Source organism: Hoplias malabaricus, chromosome 10 (assembly GCF_029633855.1).
Source record: "Hoplias malabaricus isolate fHopMal1 chromosome 10, fHopMal1.hap1, whole genome shotgun sequence".
NCBI classification, from domain to species: Eukaryota; Metazoa; Chordata; class Actinopteri; order Characiformes; family Erythrinidae; genus Hoplias; species Hoplias malabaricus.
The window spans coordinates 30,265,998-30,290,179 of record NC_089809.1 but is presented as its reverse complement, the minus strand read 5'-3'; the positions used below and the strand labels follow the sequence as shown (position 1 = coordinate 30,290,179).

Below are 24,182 nucleotides of genomic sequence, written 5' to 3'. Positions count from 1 at the left end.
AGCAGTGTAACAGCGTCTCGATCAATGCACGGCAATCAATTCTCCACTTCAGAGTGGTGTAGGGCTTCAAGAGATGGATGTTATTATTCAAGTCCACCATTAGAGCCTCACTGTGGTGCTGAGGGGACAGATTTTGTGTGTCTGTGAATGGATTTGTGTAGGTGTTAATGTGTATGGCAAGCAATTGCACATGTTCCTTCCCCTCTTAGCTGCTAAAGTCTGGTCCAACAATAAAGCAGAACATCAAACATTATAGACATTCAACTACATGTTGTTGTTAAATGCTGCCGAATGGGTGAAGATAGAGAAAGAAGAGGGACAGAGTCTGGCGAGAAATAAAACGGGAATATGAAGTGAACCCCAAAAAGAATCTGGAAGAAGAGAAAGCACTGTACCTTAGTCTGGAGATAGTGAGGGTAGTAGTAGGTGTACTGGGGGTACATTGGTTGCTGTTCCAAACGTTTGCCCATGTAGCTGGAATCACTCTGGCCGTGGCAGGATACGGATACTCGCACTCGTGTCCAAAAAACTCCAAATTGCCCCCTTGCTTCCTGGGCCAGGGGGGAGATCCGAGCAGGGAAAAGAGGATGAGAGAGAATGAAAGAGAAAGAGAAAGAAAGCAAGAGACGATAGATAAAGAGACAGAGAGAGGGAGAGAGAGAGAGAGAGAGAGAGAGAGAGAGAGAGAGTAATGGGGAGTGTCACAGGACCTCTGGTTGTCCTTCTGTCTGTCACTGTGTAGGAGTTGCACTCTGTTCTTCTCTAACAGGGGAGAAAAGGAGTAGAAGATGGAGGGAGAACGGAGAGCTGAGGAATGGGACAGCCGTAAAGAGTGAGAGAGAGGGAAGGAGCAGCGGTACAAGAGGAAAGAGAAAGGAGACGATGAGGGAAAGAGCAGGAGGAGGGGAGGTATAAAGGTTTTTTGTTTTTTTTCGCAGCGTTCACTTCTTCGAAAAGCCAGTCGTTAGTGTCCGGCTCATGCCTTGACTTTGTCTCCCACTCCGTTTCTGTCTCTCTGGCTCTCTCACTCGTCTGTTCAGTGTCAGATCCTGCAGGAGGCTGTCAGATATCCCAGGCGCGCACGCACACATACACACACACACGCTCGGTGCGCTCTGTTCTGGCCGACACACACAAAGAAGCGATGCAGACGGAGGATGTGGATGCACTGTTGACACACAGTCAGTGGGACCGAACCCTCCAGCTTCAATCAGTGAGGGGGAAAAAAAACAGCGCAGAAACTCCTCAAAGGGAAAATCCGCCACTTATCCCAGACCCCCAAACCCACACGAGCACACGACTCTTTTCTTCTCTCAGCGTCTGCCTGGCTGAGCTCTTCTTTTCCCACGGCCTCCTCGCCTCTGTTCGCCTGCGCCGCGAGTGTGAATATGCAAGTGTGAGTGAGTGAGTGTGTGTGTATGTGGCTGTGTGTAAGTGTGAGTGTGTGTATATGAAAGTATATGTGTGTGTGAGTGAGTGTGTGTGTGAGTGCGCGCTGCCGGCTGCTCCACACTGTGGTGAAGAGTTAAAGCTCTGCTCGGGCAGCACTCAGATCCCGCCTCCGCCTCCTCCTCGGTCTGGTGGGCGGGGCTAAGAGCAGGCTGTAGCTCAGTCTGACTGGGAGGTGTGTCTTAAACAGCCTCTCTCTTTCTCCCTCTCCTTGGCTCGGCCAGGCCTCCACAAAGCCTCTGAAGGGCAGGAGGAGCCAGGAAGGAGGGGAGGGGATGAGAGAAAGAGGGAGAGAGAGGGAGAGAGAGAGTGTGGCAAGGAGCCGAGGCCCCCTACTGGTCATGCACAGATTGCACATTTCCTTGTCCTTTCAAAACACATTCAGCTTTTTCTTTAATTCGGTTTGCCCTGTTGTTGTTGTTTTTTTTCCCCTAGCACTTTCACCTCATTGTAAATTAGAAGTGAAAGAGTGAAAGAGAGAAAGGGCATAGGTGATTCGCTCCCTGTCCTCTAACACCCAGTTACCTGTGCCCTAGAGCAGTGGCTGATGTGGTGACATACTGACACACTGGCATCCATGCATACTTGAGCAGAGAAGCTTGGCCCTAAATAGCACTTACATAAGACTCTATGCTCTACCGCTTTAGTCTGAACACAGTCCAAAGCTTCTGGTGGAGGTTTGGCTTGCTGTTCTCTTTCTGCTTCTGCTTTTAAAACAGCAATAATATAAGTGTTTGAATAGTCACCAAAATTGCAAGCCTTTACTAAATACTAATTACTTTTTACAAACTGCACAAGAATTATTTTACTATACTCTTAACTCTCCACTAATTACTGTATAATAATTCTCTATACTCTCAAAAACCTGCACAACTATGTACCAACTGGAATATACAAACAAGACAATAGACAAATAGACAAATGATTTCATTCAGAATAGACAAAATGATTTCATTAACCCTTCTCTTGCTCTACTTCCCTCAATGAAAACATGGCTGTTGCGCTTGATTATAATATTGAGTGAATATTGCTATTCGAAACCCAAGAAGCCTGCAGAAACATCTGCCTTTAAGGATGGTCAAAGGGGACATATGAAAAAAAATTCAAAGCATTAACACATTAACTAGGGCTTATAGAGACTACCAGCCCCTGAACTAACCTCCACGTCTGTTTAATTGTAGACTCCCTAAATCAGTAAAACTTGAGACAAAATGAGGCAGCTTGGTTTTGTTCTGTATCTTATGCAGAGTGTAAACATTTTGGGATTGTCCTCATCTATAATATGTCCCCTTTAAAATGTAAATAAGTTTTGACCTGTGTAGCTGAGGGTGGGCCTTCTTCAGTTTTTATCTCCTAATGCCATGATTACATGCTTTTAAACACGTTTCATTGGGTAAATGGCATTCTCTCACAGTCAAAATCAACTATAATTCATTCATTGTCTGTAACCACTTATGCAGCTCAGGTTGCGGTGGGTCCAGAGACTCACCAGAATCACTGGGTGAAAAGCAGGAACACACCCTGGAGGGGGCGCCAGTCCCCTGTAGGGCAACACTCACTCACACCTATGGACACTTCTGAAGCACTAATCCACCTACCAGTGTATGTTTTTGGACCACGGGGAGGAACACGGCACACCCGGAGGAAACCTACACTGACACTGAATGAACACACCAAACTCCTCACAGACATTCACTCAAGAGGATGACTCGAACCCACAACCCCAGGAGCAGGAGCTGTGTGAGAGCAACACTACCTGCTCTGCTTCAACTATAATATATTTGAAAAATATTCAGCTGTATTCCATAACACCATGTACATAAGTAATGATTAACATGTAACATCTATCCATATTTCTCCTAACACTAATAGTGGCATTAATGATGCTAACGGTATTAACTTAAATATGATGCCTATTGCATTCTTTATGCTTTGATTTTAGGCTCCACTGGTAAAATATCTGGTGAAGCACCAATCAATACATTTCATATGTTGAAGTAGATAAAGTTCCATCCTAGACCTGTCAATGCTTCTCTCTCACTGTGTCTCTCTCACTCTCTATCTCTCTGTTTCACACAACTACTGCAATCACAAGTAATCATATCAACCCATGTGGGAAGGCTTTACAACTGTGTGTCTTTGATCAAAATCGTAAAAATGTGATCTTTGCCACTGTGTCAGGATCACGGGACGGACTGACGGAGACGGACGCACTTGCTAAAACACAGTGATGTTTATTTAAACAAAAGATACCAAAACAGAGACAGACAGACTTGGATGACACAACAGCATACTTAGACAAAGAAGGACCTAGACAGGGTGACTTAGACAGGCAGATTTAAACAGAGACCTACACTAAAGAGACAGATACAGACTAAACCCATACAGAGGGAACTAGACAGACAGATAGCTAAAGAGACAAACCTTGATAATGAGAGCTTATACAGAGACCTGAACAGAGAGAGCTAAACAGACAAAAACTGGACAGAGAGCTAAACAGAGAACTAAACAGACAAACCTAGACAGAAAGCTAAAACAGACAAATCTAATAGAAACACAAAGTACATCAGAGAAACAGATAGACCAGACAGATACACATGGAGGTGAACCAATCAAAGAACCAAGACAGACATTCAAACATAGACTGATTCAAAGCACCAACAAGACAGACATGCAAACATGGAACGTCCAACAAACACACACAGAGACCAGGGAACTTAAATGCACACCACAGACAAGAAACACCTGGGACAGCTAATGAGAGGGCAGGGTAACAAATGAGACACAGACGAGGAGGCGGAACAAAGGTGGGACTAGGGCAACAACAAACAGAGCCATGTGCTGATAGAGCACATGGCCGGGAAAACAGACATGACAGGACGAGGGCGTGACACACTGGATGAAAATGAAAAAGCGCACTGGTTTTCTGCATTTGTTATTCATTAATTAACCTTTAACTAGGGATGCACCGATATGTAATTTATGGGGCCGATACTATAACTGATAATTAACACCTTGGAGTAGCCAATACTGATATTAATAACCAATAGTTTTATCTGGATTTGGATTATAACAAAAATAATACTTAATTTCTGCACTTTTTAATTGTATCTTTAAGTTTATTAGCTGTAGTTCATTTTTACTTCACCAAAGATTTACTGATGGGTCCACATGAATGATTTCGACAGGGGTGCTATCTGAGAGTCGCTGACACTTCACATTAGATTTTAAACCAGCAAACCGGCAATAAAAATAAAATCTGTTCTCTGTAGAAAATGTGAAATACATCCAGACAGGAGACATAATTGTGTAGTTACAAGCGCAAGTACATATGTGCAAGCACAAAAAGTCATTAAGTTATTGTTTGTAATATCGGCTAAAAGTTCAATGTCAGACCGAAAACAATAACTAAAAATATCCACATATCGGCAAATAATATATCAGTCTAGGATACATCGTGCATTACTATCTGTAATCATTCATTAGTCTGTAAAGGCTTTTTCAGTTCAGGGTCTCAGTGGATCCAGAGCCTACCCGGAAACACTGGGAGCAAGGTGGGAACCCAGCATGAATGAGGCATCAAGCCGTCACAGGGCACCACACACTCACCTGCATAGTCACTTGCACTTTTGCACAGTCAATCCATCTGACAGAATGGGTTTTTGTATGGTGAGAAGAAACAGAGGAAACCCACACAGAGACAGGGAGAACTCGCCAAACTGGACTGTTTACACCTGCAGCACAACAGCCTTTTAAACTTAAATATTTGTATCCACTGTAAACATGTAAGATCACTTCAGATTCTGTATTTAAAAATCACACTCACAAAAGAGGTTTCATGTGCCACTAAAAAGCTCTTAAAATATTGGTAAAGTTCCGTATTCCGTTGCTCACCACGGCACAAGAAACAATTGCTGGGCGATACAACCATATCTATTTGTTTTGTGATTCATTTTTGCTCGATAACAATGATAAGCTTTGGGTAATAGAGCTCGATAAACCTTTATTTCCATTCCCGGTTAGCACAGCCAGCTGCACGCTATCAGGCGCGTATACTCATGCTATTACGGTAAACAAACAGAGGAGAACACATGAGCGTGAGAACATAAACAAGACTATAATAGGTTTCATTCAAGTGCTTGTGTGTTTGCATGGAATTTATATACTAAAAATGTTATAATCTCCTGTTCACTCTGTGTTTCGGGGTGTATTTGGTCTTGTATGGGGACCCCCTGTCAGAACACATGTGGAGAAGCTTTCTCTTGTGCACAAGGAGAACATGAGTGCAGTGAGTTTGGGGAACTCTCTTGACTGTTTTCTTCCTCCAGGAGGAAAATACACTTTAAGGCTGCACTGTTCACAAAAATATTTTCTCAGCTCGTGAACTTTTAATTGTATCCGAGGACAAAGATCAGGCTGCTCCTCTTAAATAAACACGGCCAATATAATCTTAGCACAAAAAGTAGGGAAATTTGTGTTTGGCAGATTATTTCTTTGTTTTCTGGCAATAAATCTTATACCATTGGAAAGCCTGTTAATGTCCTTTTTAATTGGTGCCACATTTGTAAGGAACATGAATATGTGGGATGAGTAGTAGAGCCGAGTATGTGGGTTGCACCAATGCCAAACAGCTTATTCTGCCAATGATTCGTTTGGTGGACTGGATGATTGAAGTTTGAAAACAAAAGACATATTGGCAATTTAACAATTTATTCATTTAAAAAACAGGAGCCTTAATAGCGTGTGGAAGAACCATACACAGCCACAACAGCCTGGCACCTCCTCCGTATGCTGGTCACCAGCCTGGTTACACATGGCTGTGGGATGGAATCCCACTTTTAAACCAGCATTTGTTACAAGTCAGCCAACGTGGTTGTGTTGGTCACTCTGGCACGAACCGCACGCCCAAGCTGATCCCACAAGTGTTCAATGGGGTTGAGGTTTGGACGCTGGCAGGCCATTCCATCCTCTCCACTCCCAAATTCTCGAGGTAGTTTCTGATAAACTCCATTCTGTGCGGGAGAGCTTTGTCAGCTTGGAGGATAGAGTTCGGTCCCAGACCGTGGAGATATGGGATTGCCACTAGTGTTGCACACACAGTATGTTGATACTAGAAAAGTATCTCAATACTTTTTCATTAAAAACGGTACAATACCCCACGTAAATAGTACTGGTACTTTAAGAAGGAGTGTTTTAAAATAAGGGTCGTATTTCCAGGGTGTGCCTGCAGTGCTTTGCCTCCTCTACCTCCCTTAATTATTTTGCCACTAGTTTTAGCAACTTTTCAGACCTTCTAGCGAGTTATTAAAAAAAACAAAAGCCCAACTAGCACAGGCGACTTTCTGTACAAACCTACTTTTTATAAAAAAGAATCACCGGCAGCACAACTCGTTAGAACACCGGGACTGACCGTGAATGGGAGAGACATCTCTCTCTTCACGGCTTCTCTGTGAAGCACAGTTGGTCCACACGGCAGCTCACAGAGATCAGAATGAGCTGCGAATGTGCAAAAAGTTCTGCCAAAGATATGCTTGCTTACTTTTATGTTAAATGTATTCCGTTTTCTGAACTCCTGAACTGAGATCCCATAATTGATTGGGGCATGCAGCTTTATTCAGCTGCCTCCACCAAAAAATGTTTCTCTATCAGTGCATCAATCAGCATAGCATTTGCCGCGTCTTCTCCACACTTTGACCTTACGATCCAACTGCCGTAGGCAGAATCTGGACTCATCGCTGAACATAACGTTCCTCCACATGTTCAGGTTCTAGTGCATGTGTTGCCGACACCAGCGCAAACAGGCCTGACGGTGAAAGACAGTCATGACAGGCCTCCTGGCAGTCGGATGAGATCGGAGATTGGCTGTGTGCAGTCTGTTCCGGATTATCTGGGCAGAGAGCTGTTGGCCATATCAACCTGCAAACCTTGACTGCAAATCTGTAGAAGACAGCCTACGGTTCCTAAGTGCTGACAGGGTGAGGAAACAATCTTCTTGCGGTGTCGTCTTCTCGGGACGCCCAGTTCGCTGCCTGTCTCTGACATCCCCTGTTATATGGAGCTTGGCTTTCAATTTGGAGATGGTACTAGGGCTCACTCCAAATAATGCTGCAACTTGGTTTTGCGGAACACCAACTTGAAGTTGCCCTATCGCACAGGCCCTATACAGATCAGTCATCTGTTTGGCAATACAGAGAAGATTTGGCAAATTTTTTTTGGGTGCAACCCACATACTCAGCTCTACTGCTCATCCCACAAATGCATGTTGCTTATAAATGTGGCACCATTTAAAAGGGAATTTTTTAAAAAATTGTTGACTACCAAAATGATAATTGGAAGGAATCCTAATGCAAAAACATAGCTAATATTTCTTATACATTTCCTAACTTGTTGTTTATGGTAGCTAGCTTTTAACATCAAGGTCTAGTGACCTCAATGGAATGAGACTCTACCTAAAGATGACCAAATTTGCCTGTCTGTATCATTAGTCATCTGCAGTTTCTCTTTTTTTTTTTTTTACACATCAGAAGGATTGTCACTGTGGTGATAACCTTTAGTTAAGGAACATAATTGTACAATTTTCTATATTATTTCTATATTATAGTTTTTAAAACTGAGTCATATTCAACACTCATTTTCATCTCCAGGACATATATTATGTTCTTTTATTTTACAAAGTTCTATAATGAAAGATTACAAATATTCACCTCTTCTACTTGAGAAGAGAATGTAATGTACCTTTGGGGAACACAACAGTACTTTAATATCACTGTTGTACCTTTAAAGGTACATTTACACACCTTGTCCATGAGAATTTGTCAAAATTATATCAGCTTCCGCAGCTGCATAATTTTTCATGAAACAAAATGTACATAAAGAGGACCCAATGAAAACCATTCTATTAAATGAAAAATCTTTACCCAAAACTCAACACAAATTACGAAAGTTGAACATATATTGAACATTATTTGTAAAACTAAAACCACTAACATATGCAATAATATTTCACCTTCACAGAACATCTCAAACAGGCCCAAGTACACAAAGCAAATGGACATATGTCTGCAATACCAGGCAAATGCCAAGCAAATGTCTTACTGACTTGTAGACCTCGGTGAATTATGGGTGAAGAGAGCACACAATAAGACACACCTGATCTTGTGTCAGCAGAAACTTTCCAATTAGCACACATTTCAAACTTCCATTTTTTGATATTCATCAAAATGAATAGTTAAAATGGTGGGATAAAAAAAGGCTTTTAATAAAAAAGCAGAAGCAGCCAAGTCTACTTTTCACGTACTCAACTCTCAGAAAAATGTCTTCAGGAAAAGAACTCCCAGGAGGAGGCCAGAAATGTTAGCCTTTACAGTATAATTTTGCTTAACCTGCAGAAAATTATACTATGCAATTTTGCTGTAGAGCTCAGACCAAATATAAAAGATATTGATATTCAAGACAATTTCAGTTAATAAGTCTCAAAAATGATACTGACACAGACCGAATAAGGCACCTCTTCGCTGCCATGACATATGGGTTGCCCAGGAATTTAAGGATATTAAAAGGACTTTGAAGAGTTTCATTATCCTTAAATCCCATCCACACAGAGCTGAGCCGCAAAAAATCTCTTGACAAAGAAATAAGATAAATGCTGTCATTTTTGACATTTATTAATATGCATTCATTTTCATTAATATTAATATTAGCAACGACAGAACAAATGTAACTGAACACAAGATTATAACATTTTAAAAGAGTGAGCTGAGTGTTGGAAGAATATAGTGTTATAGTGAGAGGGGTGCATGACTGCAGTGCACTCATCACTATGTCTGGAATGCTGGGGCGCACAGGGAGGGAAAGAATGATCAAGAGAGGAAGAGAGAGAGGGAGGGAGGTTAGTAGGGAGAGAGAGAGTGAGAGAGAGAGAGTGAAATACTATGGAAAGGATCCAAAAAAAACCATGGCACACCAATGCCAGCAGAAAATGCTGATAAAATTCTCTGAGATTACAGGAAGACAAGCCTGGCAAAAATCCCTTCTAGAGATCAGACATTCTGAGTGTTCAAAGCAGAACACAAACATATCAGTCAATATAATAATAATAATAACAATAATAATAATAATATGAAAAAAACCTTTGAAAAAGATATCTTTTATCTGGAGCATAAAATATGCAACAACACACTTTATGCCTTCCACATCTACCACACTGTAGCTATATAAGCATCTGTAAACACTGAAAGCCCTCTCTAGTGAAAGAGACCAGCTTCAGAGGTCTGCTGTCACTGCAAAGGCGTTCATGTGCACACACTTAGATTAAGACAAGCTATGTCTGTATTGGTTGCAGCTAGCTGTGCTCCTCAAAGTGCCTTCCAAAGAAGCAGGAAATGGTGTCTGTGACTAGAGTGTACCGTTTTCAGCAGCCCAAAGAAAAAAAAAAAGGAAAAAAAAAGCCCTTCTCATCTGGTTAATGCACAGCTGGGAAAAGAGAACATGGTGGCAGCTCCCAGCAAAAACTTTCTGTGCCACAGAAAGCAATATGGAAGTCTATTCCTGGTTAAAAACCTGCTTAAAAATACGATTTTAAGAACAAAATTATACATGCAACCCCACTCCTAGAAAAGCTAGGACAGTTACTAAAAAGAGCAATAAAACCAAAAATCTGTATTAATAATTAACTTTAACAGACAACAGACCAAAGAAACTATTTAACAAATTTAATTGTATTGGTTAAATATAAACAAATTTAAAACTTGGTGCCTGCACTTAAAATGTTGGAACAGAGGTATGTTTATCAATGGGTCACATCACATTTTCTTTTAACTGTAGTTTTTAAAACATTTGAGAATTGAAGATACAAATTGCTGCAGTTTAGCGAGTGGATTTTTTTACCAGTTCTTGCTGTAAACAAGACTGGAGCTGCTCAACAGTCTGTGGCCACTGTTGATAGATTCTCCTCTTTATGATACACCTTACACCTCAATAGGACAGAGCAGGACTGCAGGCAGGACAGTCAGGTACACACACTCTATGACTATGAAGCCACATTGTTGTAACTCGTAAAGAACAAGGCTTTGCATTTTACTGAAGAAAAGATCCTGGGATCTAGTTCCTGGGAAAATACTTATCTTGATGGTACCGTCACATTTATGCAGATCAGTGAGTGCTAATGACCCCCACAAAGCCATCACTGATTCTGGTTTTGGCACTGGACTTTTTTGCACTGGTACATGGACATGTCTGACCACAGTATGTGTTTCCACTGTCTTTCAGACCATCTCAGATTAAATGGGCCAAGAAGATCTGCGTCTCTATGCAAAAGTAATATACGGCATGCTCTTTACATATCAGTTTCAGGTTGCATTTCCTGATGCAGAGTTGGACTATGTTTCTTGACAAAGATTTTCAAAAAACTCCTGAGCCTATGGAGATAATGTCCATCATGGTAGAATGATGGTTTCTCAAACAGTACAGCCTGAGGACTCAATGGACCTTACACATGTAATGCTTCAGGACATGAATGTGACATGAATTTTCTATAAAACCTTGACTTTTATTTGCTCCTGTCCCAAATTTTGAAGTGTGTTGCAGGTATCAGATTCTAAATTAGATTCTTTTAACGAAATGCTATCAAGTTGCTATAAGAAAACATTGGAAATCTATTATTTGTACATTTGTCTGTTAATAGAATTAAGTGTCTGAGTTCTTGAAAAGCGATATATAAGTATAATGTATCATTATTATTATTATTAACTTGCACTCAAGTTTGGACTGGTAGGTTTCTTGCATCTCCAGCAGAATTAAAAATGACACACTTAAATCTAGCTCATTGTTAGTTATATTCTTACTGTTCTGGTATTCATGCTGCACTTTTCCACTGCATGTAACCTTCACGACTCTACTCCATTCAACACGACTATTTTGCTTCACCACTGGCCAAATCTGGTAACTAGTCCCTGGAACAGAGTAAGTTTTCAATGGCAGACCATGGCAGGCGAAAATCTCCAGTGAAAGCCGAACATGCAACAAGTAAAACTGATCCGTGAGAACTGGGGCACAGAGCCGTGTTGATCCCAAAAAACTAAAATAACACATGAATACACGATGAGTAAATTGCACTTAAATACACAGCCGCTGTTGTTGTGGTTTTCAAAGCCAGCGATTCCTTTAGAAACAGGGTTTTTCAAAGTCATCGGCTCCATTACACGGGGGAGCCCTGGCAGTGGAAAAGCGACAAGCTTTAAGCCTGCTGAGTCAAGATGTGTGGAGTCGAGCCGTGTAGAGCCGGACGCAAGAAGTGGAAAATCACCAATAGTGTTCCAGTCTTGATGTCTTCCTGGGTGGACTGCTGTGAGTCTATGTGAGTCAATGGACATTCAGCTAATTTTAAGCTGTTAGGAAGAACTAGTTCGCTCTCTAAGATGGATCCTAAGCTTTAGCTCACCAGTCTCTTCAACACAGAGAGGAGGTGTGGCTATGGTAGCCTTGTGGTGATTGGTCAGGGTAATAGTGACATAAGCATTACCCATTTTAGGACTGCCCATTTTACATAGAGAGAAGAGCAGTACTTGTCATATTGAAGAGAGATTTATGATGTTTTTTTATTTGAACTTTGCTGAATGTTCAAATAAACATAACATAAAAAGTTTAGCATTATATAAAAAATAAATAAATAAATAAAAAATAAACTAAATGAGTTCCCAGGGGCTTTAAATGCCATTGAACCTTTAAAAGTACATTTACACTGTTTGTACCTTTAGTAACCAATAATGTACCTCTATAGTACCTTTTTTTTCTGAGAGTGCAGAATATGTATTTTAATCGCTCTGCAGTGTAGTGCTGGGTTTTACACCCCTGCAGCAAAACCTGGCATTAAGCAGGTATGTATCATACTATTTAGCAACATTTTTCTATAAACACTATAAAGTTGAACATGATAGACTACAAGTGTAAGCAATAGATGCACCTTAAAGTATCTCAAATGAAATGTCTATGTAGGAAAGACTTATTGACACCAGAGAACAACACACGGCAGGATGCCTTCAATCCACCCACTGAGTGCTCTCAAATGAAGCATAATATTTAAATAATAAAAAGAAAAAAAATTCCATACCTTTTATTCCCTCAGTTGTTTGCAAACAGCAAGCAGCAGATGTGAAATACTTCAGAATGGGATAAACCACAGATTGTTGTAGGCGGGTGAGTTTGATAGCAAAATATGTTTGAAGCCAAGGTAGACAAATGAAGTGTATTTCTTTGGAGCTCTCTCTCTCTCTTTCTCTCTCTGATGCACTGATTGATGGCACAGTGACTCTGACCTAGGAACAGTTCGGTTGTTTAATGAAGTCATTAGAAAAGTCCACGACTGATGCGAAAGAAAATGCCCCTACTCCTACAAAACTAGTTGGAACCATGCAATATTCACAACCAAGCCACCTTCTACTCGGGATAGGGTGGGTAAAGTATTTACAGCAAAAGCAGCCTGAAAAGTATCTTCAGAAATGCAGCACAAGTTTGAAAGCTGACAACTGTAAACACTTTATGGCCAGAGCCAAATTCTTTCATTGAAAACGATATCTGCTGCATGCTCTAGAGTATGCTTGCCTTGTCTCACAGCATCTACAAAATGAAATTACATCTTTCCTTCAAGCAAGATTCCTAAGCATCTTGTCAAATGTTAGCCCTCTCTACTGAAAAGTTAGAATGCATTTTATCTCTTATCACGGCTTGTTAAGTCTGGGGGGTAGTCAGGGTTCATTTCTCTAAGCTTTGTTCCCCATGCATAGAATAAGAGCCATAAAGTTTAATAGAGTTCCTCTAATGTTGTACAAGGCGACCCATACTGCCACACTTCACTAACATAGACGCACATAAAGTCACTGCAGACATAAGCATCTTGAGAGCACTTTGTTCCTCTTATAATGCTCAAATCCATTTTTATTTCCTACAGTATGTCTCTTAACTGGCATTAAAGCGGGTGGTGGAATGGGTCAGAAAGTGCGTGAGCGTGTATGTGTGGGCAGTGTATGTGTGGGAATCTGCATGTGTATATGTTTAAGAATAATGAATATGAGAAATGTGGTCTGGTGGATGGTGTTTATAATTACTCTAATAATGAATTACATCAGACATGTCTTTGCAATAATCCAACAACTCACTGTCATATAGAGGAATGTCTATCACAATTATAGAGCATACATTTTAATTATTTTACAAACGACAGACTATCTATTAGCAGAAATGTGCCATTTTCTCATGTGCTGCATTCATTAAACTAGCCAAGCTCAGCTGAACTTATCATTTGGGTGTAAAGATGGCATCCAACAGATCCCATTAGCTAACTGCAGATTAATGAATGTAACTCAATTTGTTTCTGGGGGAAAAAAAACATTTGTACAAACAGCAAACAAGTATGACTTTCCATTCACACTTCTTATATAATCCAGCATCCCCCAAAATCCTGGTTTCTGAAGAACTGCGAAGAGTCCTCTCGACTCTCACAGTCTCTGCTGTCAGGTAGAGGTGTCTCTGGTGGAGGCAGCGGGCCTGGTCTAGCGTGACTGACAGGAGGGGCTCCAGACACTGGAAGGTAATTAATTTCTGTAAACGACCGCCACGTCTGTCAGATTTTATAAACGAGCGTTTATGCGTTATGGACGATTTAACCACCCCACTGAGGGGAGCTGACAGAGATGAGTGGAACGGGAAGAGATTGAGGTGAATACAGCACAATGGCGGTGTGAATAGAACTCCAGTGATGGAACGATACGAGCACTCCATTCCAGTACTAACGCAGACAATGTTTAACATTCATCAATCACTTCCAAATCATGACGTCCCATACGCTCAAACATTCATCACACAACAGCAGTGTCTCCAGTGAGCCATCTTTAAAGGAAGAGCATGACGTGTGAGCTGTTTTGTGAACACTGCAGATGGAGAACACTGGGGAACAGAGTAAGGAACAGTAAGGAAAATGTTCATTTTGAGCTGCCAACTGTGGATACTTAGAACATAAAATATAAAAACTATACTCCAAATAAATACTGCACTGCATTGGTAAACTATAATACAATAGGTTCATAATATAGCAACAAGTTCTTTTTATTCATTGTCCCACCATTTTTGCACATATGTAATTTGTAGTTTGCTACTAAAGATCAGTCAGGATTAGGGATGGGCAGTATCTTCATTTTTTGTATCTTCATACCGTCTCAAAATATTATCGTGGTATACGTTTAGATATCGTTGGTATATATGGAATATGTTTAGAAGCACAGCTGGCACTAACAAGCACTTGTGGCAGACAATGGAAAACCAGATATAAAGTATATTTTCAATATATTTTTAAAAAATGCATAAAAATAAATATTGACCTGTTCAAGAACACAGTACAAGATATCAGGCAGAAATGTGTCAAAGGTATACATCTGGTTTACGTGTCTGCGAAAAAGACCAATTCCTGAGACAGAATCTAACGAAAAGACAAGATAAAGATATAGAGTGATGGAAAGAAGAAAATGTGGAGAAAAACCAAGCTATACTGCCTCATCTGTGAAAAATAGTGGCATGGACATGTATTGCTGCCAGTGGAAGCAACTTGTCTTTATTAGTGATGTGACTGCCAACGGCAGCAGCAAGATGAACTCTGAAATGCACAGAAGCATCTTAACTGCTCACATCCAACCAAACGGCTCCAAACTCAGATACAGCTTTACTTGAAACTAGACAATGACCCAGAACATACTAAAGAGTTTTCTGAGGCTACATGGTGGATTTTTCAAGAGTGGTCAAGGCAAACACTTAACCTGAATCCCAGTGAGCATGCATTACAACTTACTCTAGACATGACTGAATGAAAAAGGACAGCAGTACCTAGAAATGGCTGAGTAACATGTCTAAAAGAAAAACAACAGTGAAGACACCACACGTCTGGTGGAAACGAGGTGCCTATGGATAACAAACTATAGCCAGTAACCAAAATCTAACAACTGGCAGCAGGTGGTAAACATTTTCAAACATTTTCTCACCTTTGAATCAGAAGAACCAACATCACATATATTTTTGAAGAACTTTTTGACTGAACACTAGATATCTTACACTACACCAGTTTCAATTAACAGCTATAATTATGCTCCCTTTGACATGACACATGCAGTTGATAGTCACAATAAGGCTACTTTATGCACATATAATGTGTGTATGCATAAATAAAGTTTTAAATTAGGAAAGCCTGAAAACTAGATGGAATCAATGCAATGTATATAACATGCAATTTTGAAATCAATAAAACCTAAAAAATATAATTGCAATGGAATATAATACAAATATCCTCTCCTTCTAAAAATAATTAAATATGTACCCTGAGGCTACCGACACAGGAGCACTCTTAAATTCTCAATTCTACATTTTATCTGCGGGTTTAAGATGGCTTTTCATTTATTCACCCTCTGTAACCACTCATCCTGACCAGGAGTGCTGACCAGTGGTGAGTCCAAAGCGCACCCAAAACCCACTGGGCGCAAAGCAGGAACAAATCCCAGCCTGGTGCCAGTCTATTTCAGGATAGGACATACCCATCCAGTTACTCACACACACTTAACCTTGTGACTATGCATAGCCAAATCACCTACCAGCAAGTTTTTGTGGGAGGAAGCTGGAGTATCTGGAGGAAACCCATGAAGATATACTGAGAACACAATGCAAGGATTAAATCCAAGACCCTGAGAACCTGGAGCAGTGTGGCAGCAACACAACTACTACTGTCTAATGCTTCATCAGTCATGCAAAACTGTTGGTGCCTCCCCCAACTATCAATGAAAGTACCAAATTTAATTCACCCAGATAGCAGACATTTTGTGCCCAATTTGCACCACTTTTGGCACTTACGGCTCAGCTACGGCACTGGCAAGAGTTGTGTGGGCCAGACATGGTAATTGTGATTACCAAATATAAGTGCTAATGCACTCAACATGTGATTTGTTTATATTGTCCCCTTTAAAATATATAAATTCACCATCTTGTCAACTCCTCATGAATGCTGAAGTCTGAGTTTGCCAGAATTTCAACCCTGTAATACTTTCCCAGAAATAATAATTACTAATAATAAAGACATCACTCAGTTCTATACAACAGAAGGACTAAAAGAACATACTCTGGAAACACAGTAAGAGCAGGCAGGGAGTTATTAAGGAATGGAAACAAGCCGATTTGCTGACACTAAGAAAGACCTAGTGCCACTGTGATAATATCTAGTAGTGGGATATTACTCTTAAAAAAACACTCAGTTACGGGAATACAGTAATATTACTGAAATGTATCACTCCCAAATGTGACATATAACACTGCCACCCTCATAGGTGCCTGCCGCAGAGTCCTGTGAGTTCAAGCATTTGCTTGGGTTCTCTCTTTTTAAGTCTGCTGGAAGGAGCTTTGATGAGGGGCTCACACAGCAGCTCCTCTTAAACAGGAGAAGAGTAAAAAGAGAAAGGCTGGCCCCGGTCCTCCCCCTGTGCAGGCGCCCGGGGTAATCAGGCCCGTGAAATGTGTTTTCCCTGCTGATTACTGAACAGCAGGGGAGAGAGAGCAGAGCAGAGGCCATGCTTGCAGTCCTTCACTCCTGAACAAGAGAGGGAGCAGAGGGAGACAGTGAAAGAGAGAGAGAGAGAGAGAGAGAGAGAGAGAGAGAGAGAGAGAGAGAGAAAGAGAGAGAGAGAAGGAGGATAGAGGGAAATATAATCCACTCGAAACATGAAAAGGGCAGCTATTGAGGAAATACACTGCACAGCTGGGCTGCATACAGCAGGAAGACGAGGACGTATAATAAACTGTCCTTTATATTTTTCTATATTAGCCAGACAGGAGGATAGCAGTGGATGAAAAAAGCAGTCTTTCTTTAGAAACCCAAAAATAAACTGCTGAATGAAAATGGCTTTCTGATGGTAATAACATGCAGACAAGTCAGCTGAACAGCACAGCTACTCACTATATGCTCAGTGCAAGAAAGATGGGACCATGGATGTAGTTCAATACTACATCAAATAATAAATTAGCTAGATACTTTATGCCTTTCAAGAAAGTAAATATATTGTCATATGTCTGTATATTTCAAAATAGCCATGAATGATATTGCAACATATTTCAGTTATGGTACTCCTTGCTGTGGAACAATTTGATAACTGTGCCTTAAAATAGACCATTCAGCTTTCCACAGTTATTTTTCTAGGTCTATCTGTTAATAGCTAGGAAGATCCGCTCCACAACCCAAACAGCAAAGAACAGCTCTTTACTGAATGTCTCTGCTTTTCCACTTGATGGGTTTAACAACAGGGTAGAGACTCCAAAGGCCCTGTAGAACAGGAAATAAACTTCTCCCCTACAGGATGTTGTGAACTTAAACATCCTTTCCCTGCAATATTATTTTCCCATTTACATAACCCACAGAATTCCCTGCTCAATAAACCTGTAACTCCGCCAATGTCTGGTGGAAGTGTATCACAACACACAGACTAATAATAATGAAAATGTGTCAGATCCAGACCCTATATTATTGCTAGAATACTAACTTGAAATCTACTGATGATAGTGGACAATCTTACAGACACTGAAATGTGTCACCTGCTTTTAATATATCATCATGATCAAAAGAAATAGAAAAGAAATTAAATAAATGAAAAATAATATCTAAAATGTATCCTTACCTTTTATTACAAGCTACCTTTCAAAATAAACAAATGAAAAGTAAACAAAATATTCAACAGAACAGAACCAAACCTAAAAATACTGATAGGTTTCTTCTTAAGACTGAGAGATTAAAACAAAAAGTTACTCTAAATGGCTAAACTCATTAGTCATTCTACAGCAGTTAGTTCCAACTAAGTCAATTGATTAGACAAGCTATATTCCATGAATGCTGATATACAGTATAACAGCACTGGGACTTTTAACTTCTCATGTATCACTTTACGTTACAGGAGTGTTCTATTAACTGACATCAATATCACACTGAAGGGAGTTTTAAAGAGGAGCTTAGCAGCATAAGTAGCTACATTGGGCTTGGGGCTGGGCTGCTCTCTCAGCTCGTACCGCCGCTAAGTGCATTTGTTTTGTTGTTTGTTTTGTCAGGGATCTTCACAGATTGTGTTGAGAGATTTTAGGCTTGAGTCCATAAGCACTGCCCATAAAAACCTGCTCTGCTCCTTCTCTGTTTGCAAATGCTACCCATCTATCCAAATTAGCAAGTTACTATGAAGGAAACTGTTTATGTGTTGATTGGCAACAGTTCAAATTGTGGAAATATTTGTGTGGGAGGAGCAAAAAAAAGTAATTCGTTAATTAAGAAAAGGGTAAATTAAAACTTAGAATCTGTTTTTGTTTATTACTGAAAATAAATGGTGCATGTAGGACTGTTGTGTAAAAGTAATATCACACTGTACAAGGGTTGGACAATGAAACTGAAACACCTGTCATTTTAGAGTGGGAAGTTTCATGGCTAAATTGGACCAGCCTGGTGGCCAATCTTCATTAATTGCACATTGCACCAGTAAGAGAAGATTGTGAAGGTTCAGTTAGCAGGGTAAGAGCACAGTTTTGTTCAAAATATTGCAATGCACACAACATTATGGGTGACTATGGGAGATATTGGTCACTCATGCCAATGCCAAATGTCGGTTTCAATGGTGCAAGGAGCGCAAATCTTGGGCTATGGACAATGTGAAACATGTATTGTTCTCTGATGAGTCCACCTTTACTGTTTTCCCCACATCCGGGAGAGTTACAGTGTGGAGAAGCCCCAAAGAAGCGTACCACCCAGACTGTTGCATGCCCAGAGTGAAGCATGGGGGTGGATCAGTGATGGTTTGGGCTGCCATATCATGGCATTCCCTTGGCCCAATACTTGTGCTAGATGGGCGCGTCACTGCCAAGGACTACCAAACCATTCTGGAGGACCATGTGCATCCAATGGTTCAAACATTGTATCCTGAAGGCGGTGCCGTGTATCAGGATGACAATGCACCAATACACACAGCAAGACTGGTGAAAGATTGGTTTGATGAACATGAAAGTGAAGTTGAACATCTCCCATGGCCTGCACAGTCACCAGATCTAAACATTATTGAGCCACTTTGGGGTGTTTTGAAGAAGCGACTCAGGAAATGTTTTCCTCCACGAGCAAGTGACCTGGCCACTATCCTGCAAGAAGAAAGGCTTAAAATCCCTCTGACCACTGTGCAGGACTTGTATATGTCATTCCCAAAACGGATTGACGCTGTATTGGCCGCAAAAGGAGGGCCTACACCATACTAATAAATTATAGTGGTCTAAAAACAGGTTTTTCAGTTTCATTGTCCAACCCCTGTACGTTCTTGGCTTATAGCCTTGCGCCTACGACTGAATCACAGCCACACCGATATACAGAATAACAGCACTCCACCTCATGTTTTTGCTTAAGTAAAATAATACATAAACTATTACAAATGTTTATTAAAATATGTAGTATATATAAATACTGCCCAATATAATGTTATCAGAAGGATTTATTATTAGTGAAAAAAGCATGTTACATTCTGTAAATTATGCTTTTCTTACCAACACTGCTTTAGAGCACAGACTTTATATTGGCAATTGGCAATTTTAAAATGTATAAAAAATGTATATTATATTTCGACATTCTTTCAAGTCTGTCCACCTTTCAAAGGACAAATATGTTTAAGGGCTTGCATCCAACCAGAATGATATTTTTCCGCAGGAGCAGAGAATTGAAATTTTGATCAGTGCTGACTCCCCATGCTGCTTTGTTTTGTGGATATTTGACAGCTCCCCCAGGGACCTTCATGCCATATTAATGGCAAGAAATATGGCCACTTCCAGTGTAATTATAAAAGCACTCCAGGCAGACACACTGCACCATAATTCACCCAAGCTCCCTTCATGTTCCGTACTGTTTTTACTTCAGGGCAAGGAAAAGCATTATCAGTTTCATCAATGTCTTAATCCTTATCTTTTTCATTTAACATACCTCAGCTAAGCTACTCTAACGGGAAAGAGGATTGCTGGAAATGGAAGCAAATATGTTGGAGTTTGAAAGAATATTATGAGGGATTGCTTTTGGTCTCCAGGAAATTGTGTGCAACTCAAACACTCACTGATATTCACTAAGGAGAAAGCTTTTAGGAGCAGAACAGAAATGGGGCATCAGAGTGCTTGGCATTTGTGCTGAGACAGAGCAATTACTGGATGTGTTCCCCTGTTTTCTGACAGTGCATGAGAAACAACGAGTCCACAGGAAAGCCTTGAGGCTTTGTGGAGAAACCACCACTGTCAAGAGGAATAGAGCTGTGCTCCAGCTGGACCAGGAATAGAACCTGAGAGACAAAGAGAAAGGAGCCGACTGGTAAGCACTTACACAGAATGAGCTTCATTTTGCCTTCCAACACTTCACATCTTTCTCCCACACATTCTCTCACCTCTCTCTATCCATCCAGCAGGAACAGGCACTATCCATCACTTCTATCTCACCAAAAGAGCTCCTGTTTTTTTATATTAATGCACATTTTCACTCACTTCCTCTAAGCTCTTCTGCCATTTTGAAAAAAGATAAATGCCATTATGGTTTTTTCCCCCCTTTCTTTCCTGAAGAACTGACCAAAACTCCAGGGAGGAAGTTCAGTGGTGATGGCTTTCATGTTCACAGCCAGAGGAGCTTTATTTCATTATTTCTCCATTTGGTTTCCTCCAGGCTCACAATTACAGAAAAACAGATAGGGTCATTCATTTTCCAAGCAAGAAGAAGAAGAAAAAAAAAACTCTCTCATTTCATCTGAAGGTTTCAAAACTTCCTGAGTCCTTTATGTAATCTTCTCTTGTCTTTGAAGTGACTCTGATTAATAAGTATCAGAAGCCTTTTGGGGTTAGTGTGCAGCGTATGTTGAAGCAATCATCAAAATACTCCTAACTGGTAAAGTTGTTCTCCTCTCAGAGGAATTCATGTTGTTTCCTTCCTCCTGAGCTAAAATGTGCAGCTTTATGTGGCACAGAAGTTAATGAAGAGCACTCAGATTCAGTGCTCTCTGGAATTAATGCCACCCTTGGAAGAGATGAACAAGACATGCTGTTCCACAGCTTAATCTTGCCTATAAGTTATACTTAACATAACAGAAACCTAACCAACAATTAAGTTACAACAGCTCAAGGAACACAACTGTTAAAAAACAACATCTAAATAAGATCTAACATTACTGATTCTCTCAAATACATGTTGTACGCCAAGTCTGGCATCTGAATCTTCCAACAGGTTCATGGTTTAAAGCATTTCTCCAGATCCACATAAAAATGACTCACTGACCACGTTATCAAGCTTATGAAAACACTGAATTTTGGTTTAGCCTTCCTTTTACTCCAAACTAAATAACAGAGATATGTTTAATTCTAAATAATTAACTGTATCATGTGTAATCAATCAATCAATCAATCAATCAAATTTTATTTATATAGCGCTTTTCACAAGAAAAAGTCATCACAAAGCAGCTTTACAGAGATCCGGGTCCAAGCCTCCTATGAGGAGCCTGAGGCAACAGTGGCAAGTAAAAACTCCCTCAGCACACGAGGAAGAAACCTTGGAAGGAACCAAGATTCATACGGGGAACCCATCCTCCTCGGGTCGACACCAGTGTGCACAACAGTAAACAGAACAGAAGTAAAAATGAACTGATGACAGATGAAGGGGCTATAGTAATGTGAATGTAGAATATTAGTGATATATGAGTCTGCGGAAGGAGGTGGTCAGTGATTCTGTAATGTATGCTGTATGTAGCTGAAATCACAATGAAATCCAGTATTTGCTCAAGAATAAAGGGGTTTCTTTCCGGTTTTCCAAGGTTTCATGTGTACTATCAAAATTAAAACCTGGTGTTTAATAATTTAAAAAACATATATGACACTGGAGTGTGTATTAAATATTGAAATCAGACACTGAAATTAACCTTTGATTAACTGATACTGCAGCTTATCACACAAAGCTATATCGCTTATATCGATATTTTAAGTTTTGAAAAGTCTTAATCCTATACAGGGCCATTCTGTGCTCTGCTCAGCTCGTCTGCTTCGCTCTGATCACAGCCCTGCCCCTACCAGGGCTCTCTCTCTCTCTCTCTCTCTCCCTCTCACACACACACAATGGATCCAAGTGTGAAAAAGAATGTACTATACGTAAATGGTTATATGTATGAATGTTATATGTAAATGGTTCAGATTTTACCGGTCAGATGAGTAGTAGAAACGGGTATCTGCAGGGAATGCCGAAAGAAGGTAGTATCAAAATGCGGGGGGTACTCCCAGCCTATTTCACCACTTACAACAGCAGCACAAACTTCTGTATGAAGCTGTTAAACTCCGAGGTGCTGCTGCTACTGTTCTGAAGTATTCATGTCCCAGTACAGTTCCCGTAAACCAGTTCAGACAGCTTTGAAAGCCTCTTTAGCTAAAGCTGTGCCTTACGAAAAGAAAAGTGAAGTGGTGTGGTATTACTAAAGCAGTAGTTTACTACAGCGCAAAAGGGTATGATCCCTGTCTCAACAGTAGAGAAAAAGGGCTCCAAAAGGCTGATAAAAAACTCCCGACCCACGATACCAGTTGTCCAGTTGCAATTTCTTTGCATGTACATCTACAGATGAATGTTAATAAAAGTTACTATGTGACATTTGGGACATGTAGCTTTGACTCCATAGTGCCTTTTTGTTATTATCTCATGAGAAGAAAAATATCGAGATATACAGGGGTTGGACAATGAATCTGAAACCACAATGATTTATTAGTATGGTGTAGGGCCTCCTTTTGTGGCCAATACAGCATCAATTCGTCTTGGGAATGACATATACAAGTCCTGCACAGTGGTCAGAGGGATTTTAAGCCATTCTTCTTGCAGGATAGTGGCCAGGTCACTACGTGATGCTGGTGGAGGAAAACGTTCCTCGCTCCTCCAAAACACCCCAAAGTGGCTCCATAATATTTAGATCTGGTGACTGTGCAGGCCATGGGAGATGTTCAATTTCACTTTCATGTTCATCAAACCAATCTTTCACCAGTTTTGCTGTGTGTATTGGTGCATTGTCATCCTGATACACGGCACCGTGCATCCAATGTTTGAACCATTGGATGCACATGTCCTCCAGAATGGTTCAGTAGTCCTTGGCAGTGACGCGCCAATCTAGCACAAGTATTGGGCCAAGGGAATGCCATTATATGGCAGCCCAAACCATCACTGATCCACCTCCATGCTTCACTCTGGGCATGCAACAGTCTGGGTGGTATGCTTCTTTAGAGCTTCTCCATACCTTAACTCTCTTGGATGTGGGGAAAACCGTAAAGGTGGACTCATCAGAGAACAATACATGTTTCACATTGTCCACAGCCCAAGATTTGCGCTCCTTGCACCATTGAAACCGACGTTTGGCATTGGCATGAGTGACCAAAGGTTTAGCTATAGCAGCCCGGCTGTGTATATTGACCCTGTGGAGCTCCCGACTGAGAGTTCTGGTGGAAACAGGAGAGTTGAGGTGCACATTTAATTCTGCCGTGATTTGGGCAGCCGTGGTTTTATGATTTTTGGATACAATCCGGGTCAGCACCCGAGCATCCCTTTCAGACAGCTTCCTCTTGCGTCCACGGTTAATCCTGTTGAATGTGTTTCGTCCTTCTTGGAGGTATGCTGACATTACCCTGGATACTGTGGCTCTTGATAC

At 40.7% G+C, this 24,182-nt stretch overlaps 1 protein-coding gene across 3 annotated transcripts in view; it reads right to left on the bottom strand.

Annotated features, from left to right (window-relative positions):
* rbms3 (RNA binding motif, single stranded interacting protein) overlaps positions 1–24,182 on the bottom strand; it is a 205,356-nt gene that overhangs the window by 162,029 nt on the left and 19,145 nt on the right. The window contains exon 1 of one of the 3 annotated variants that reach the window (XM_066682765.1): positions 396–1,477. The exons of the other annotated variants lie outside the window; for them this stretch is intronic. Coding sequence (XP_066538862.1) covers positions 396–470 — 75 coding nt within the window. The 5' untranslated portion in view covers positions 471–1,477. Of the gene's footprint in view, positions 1–395; positions 1,478–24,182 lie in introns of those variants that run through there. 3 annotated transcript variants of the gene reach the window in all.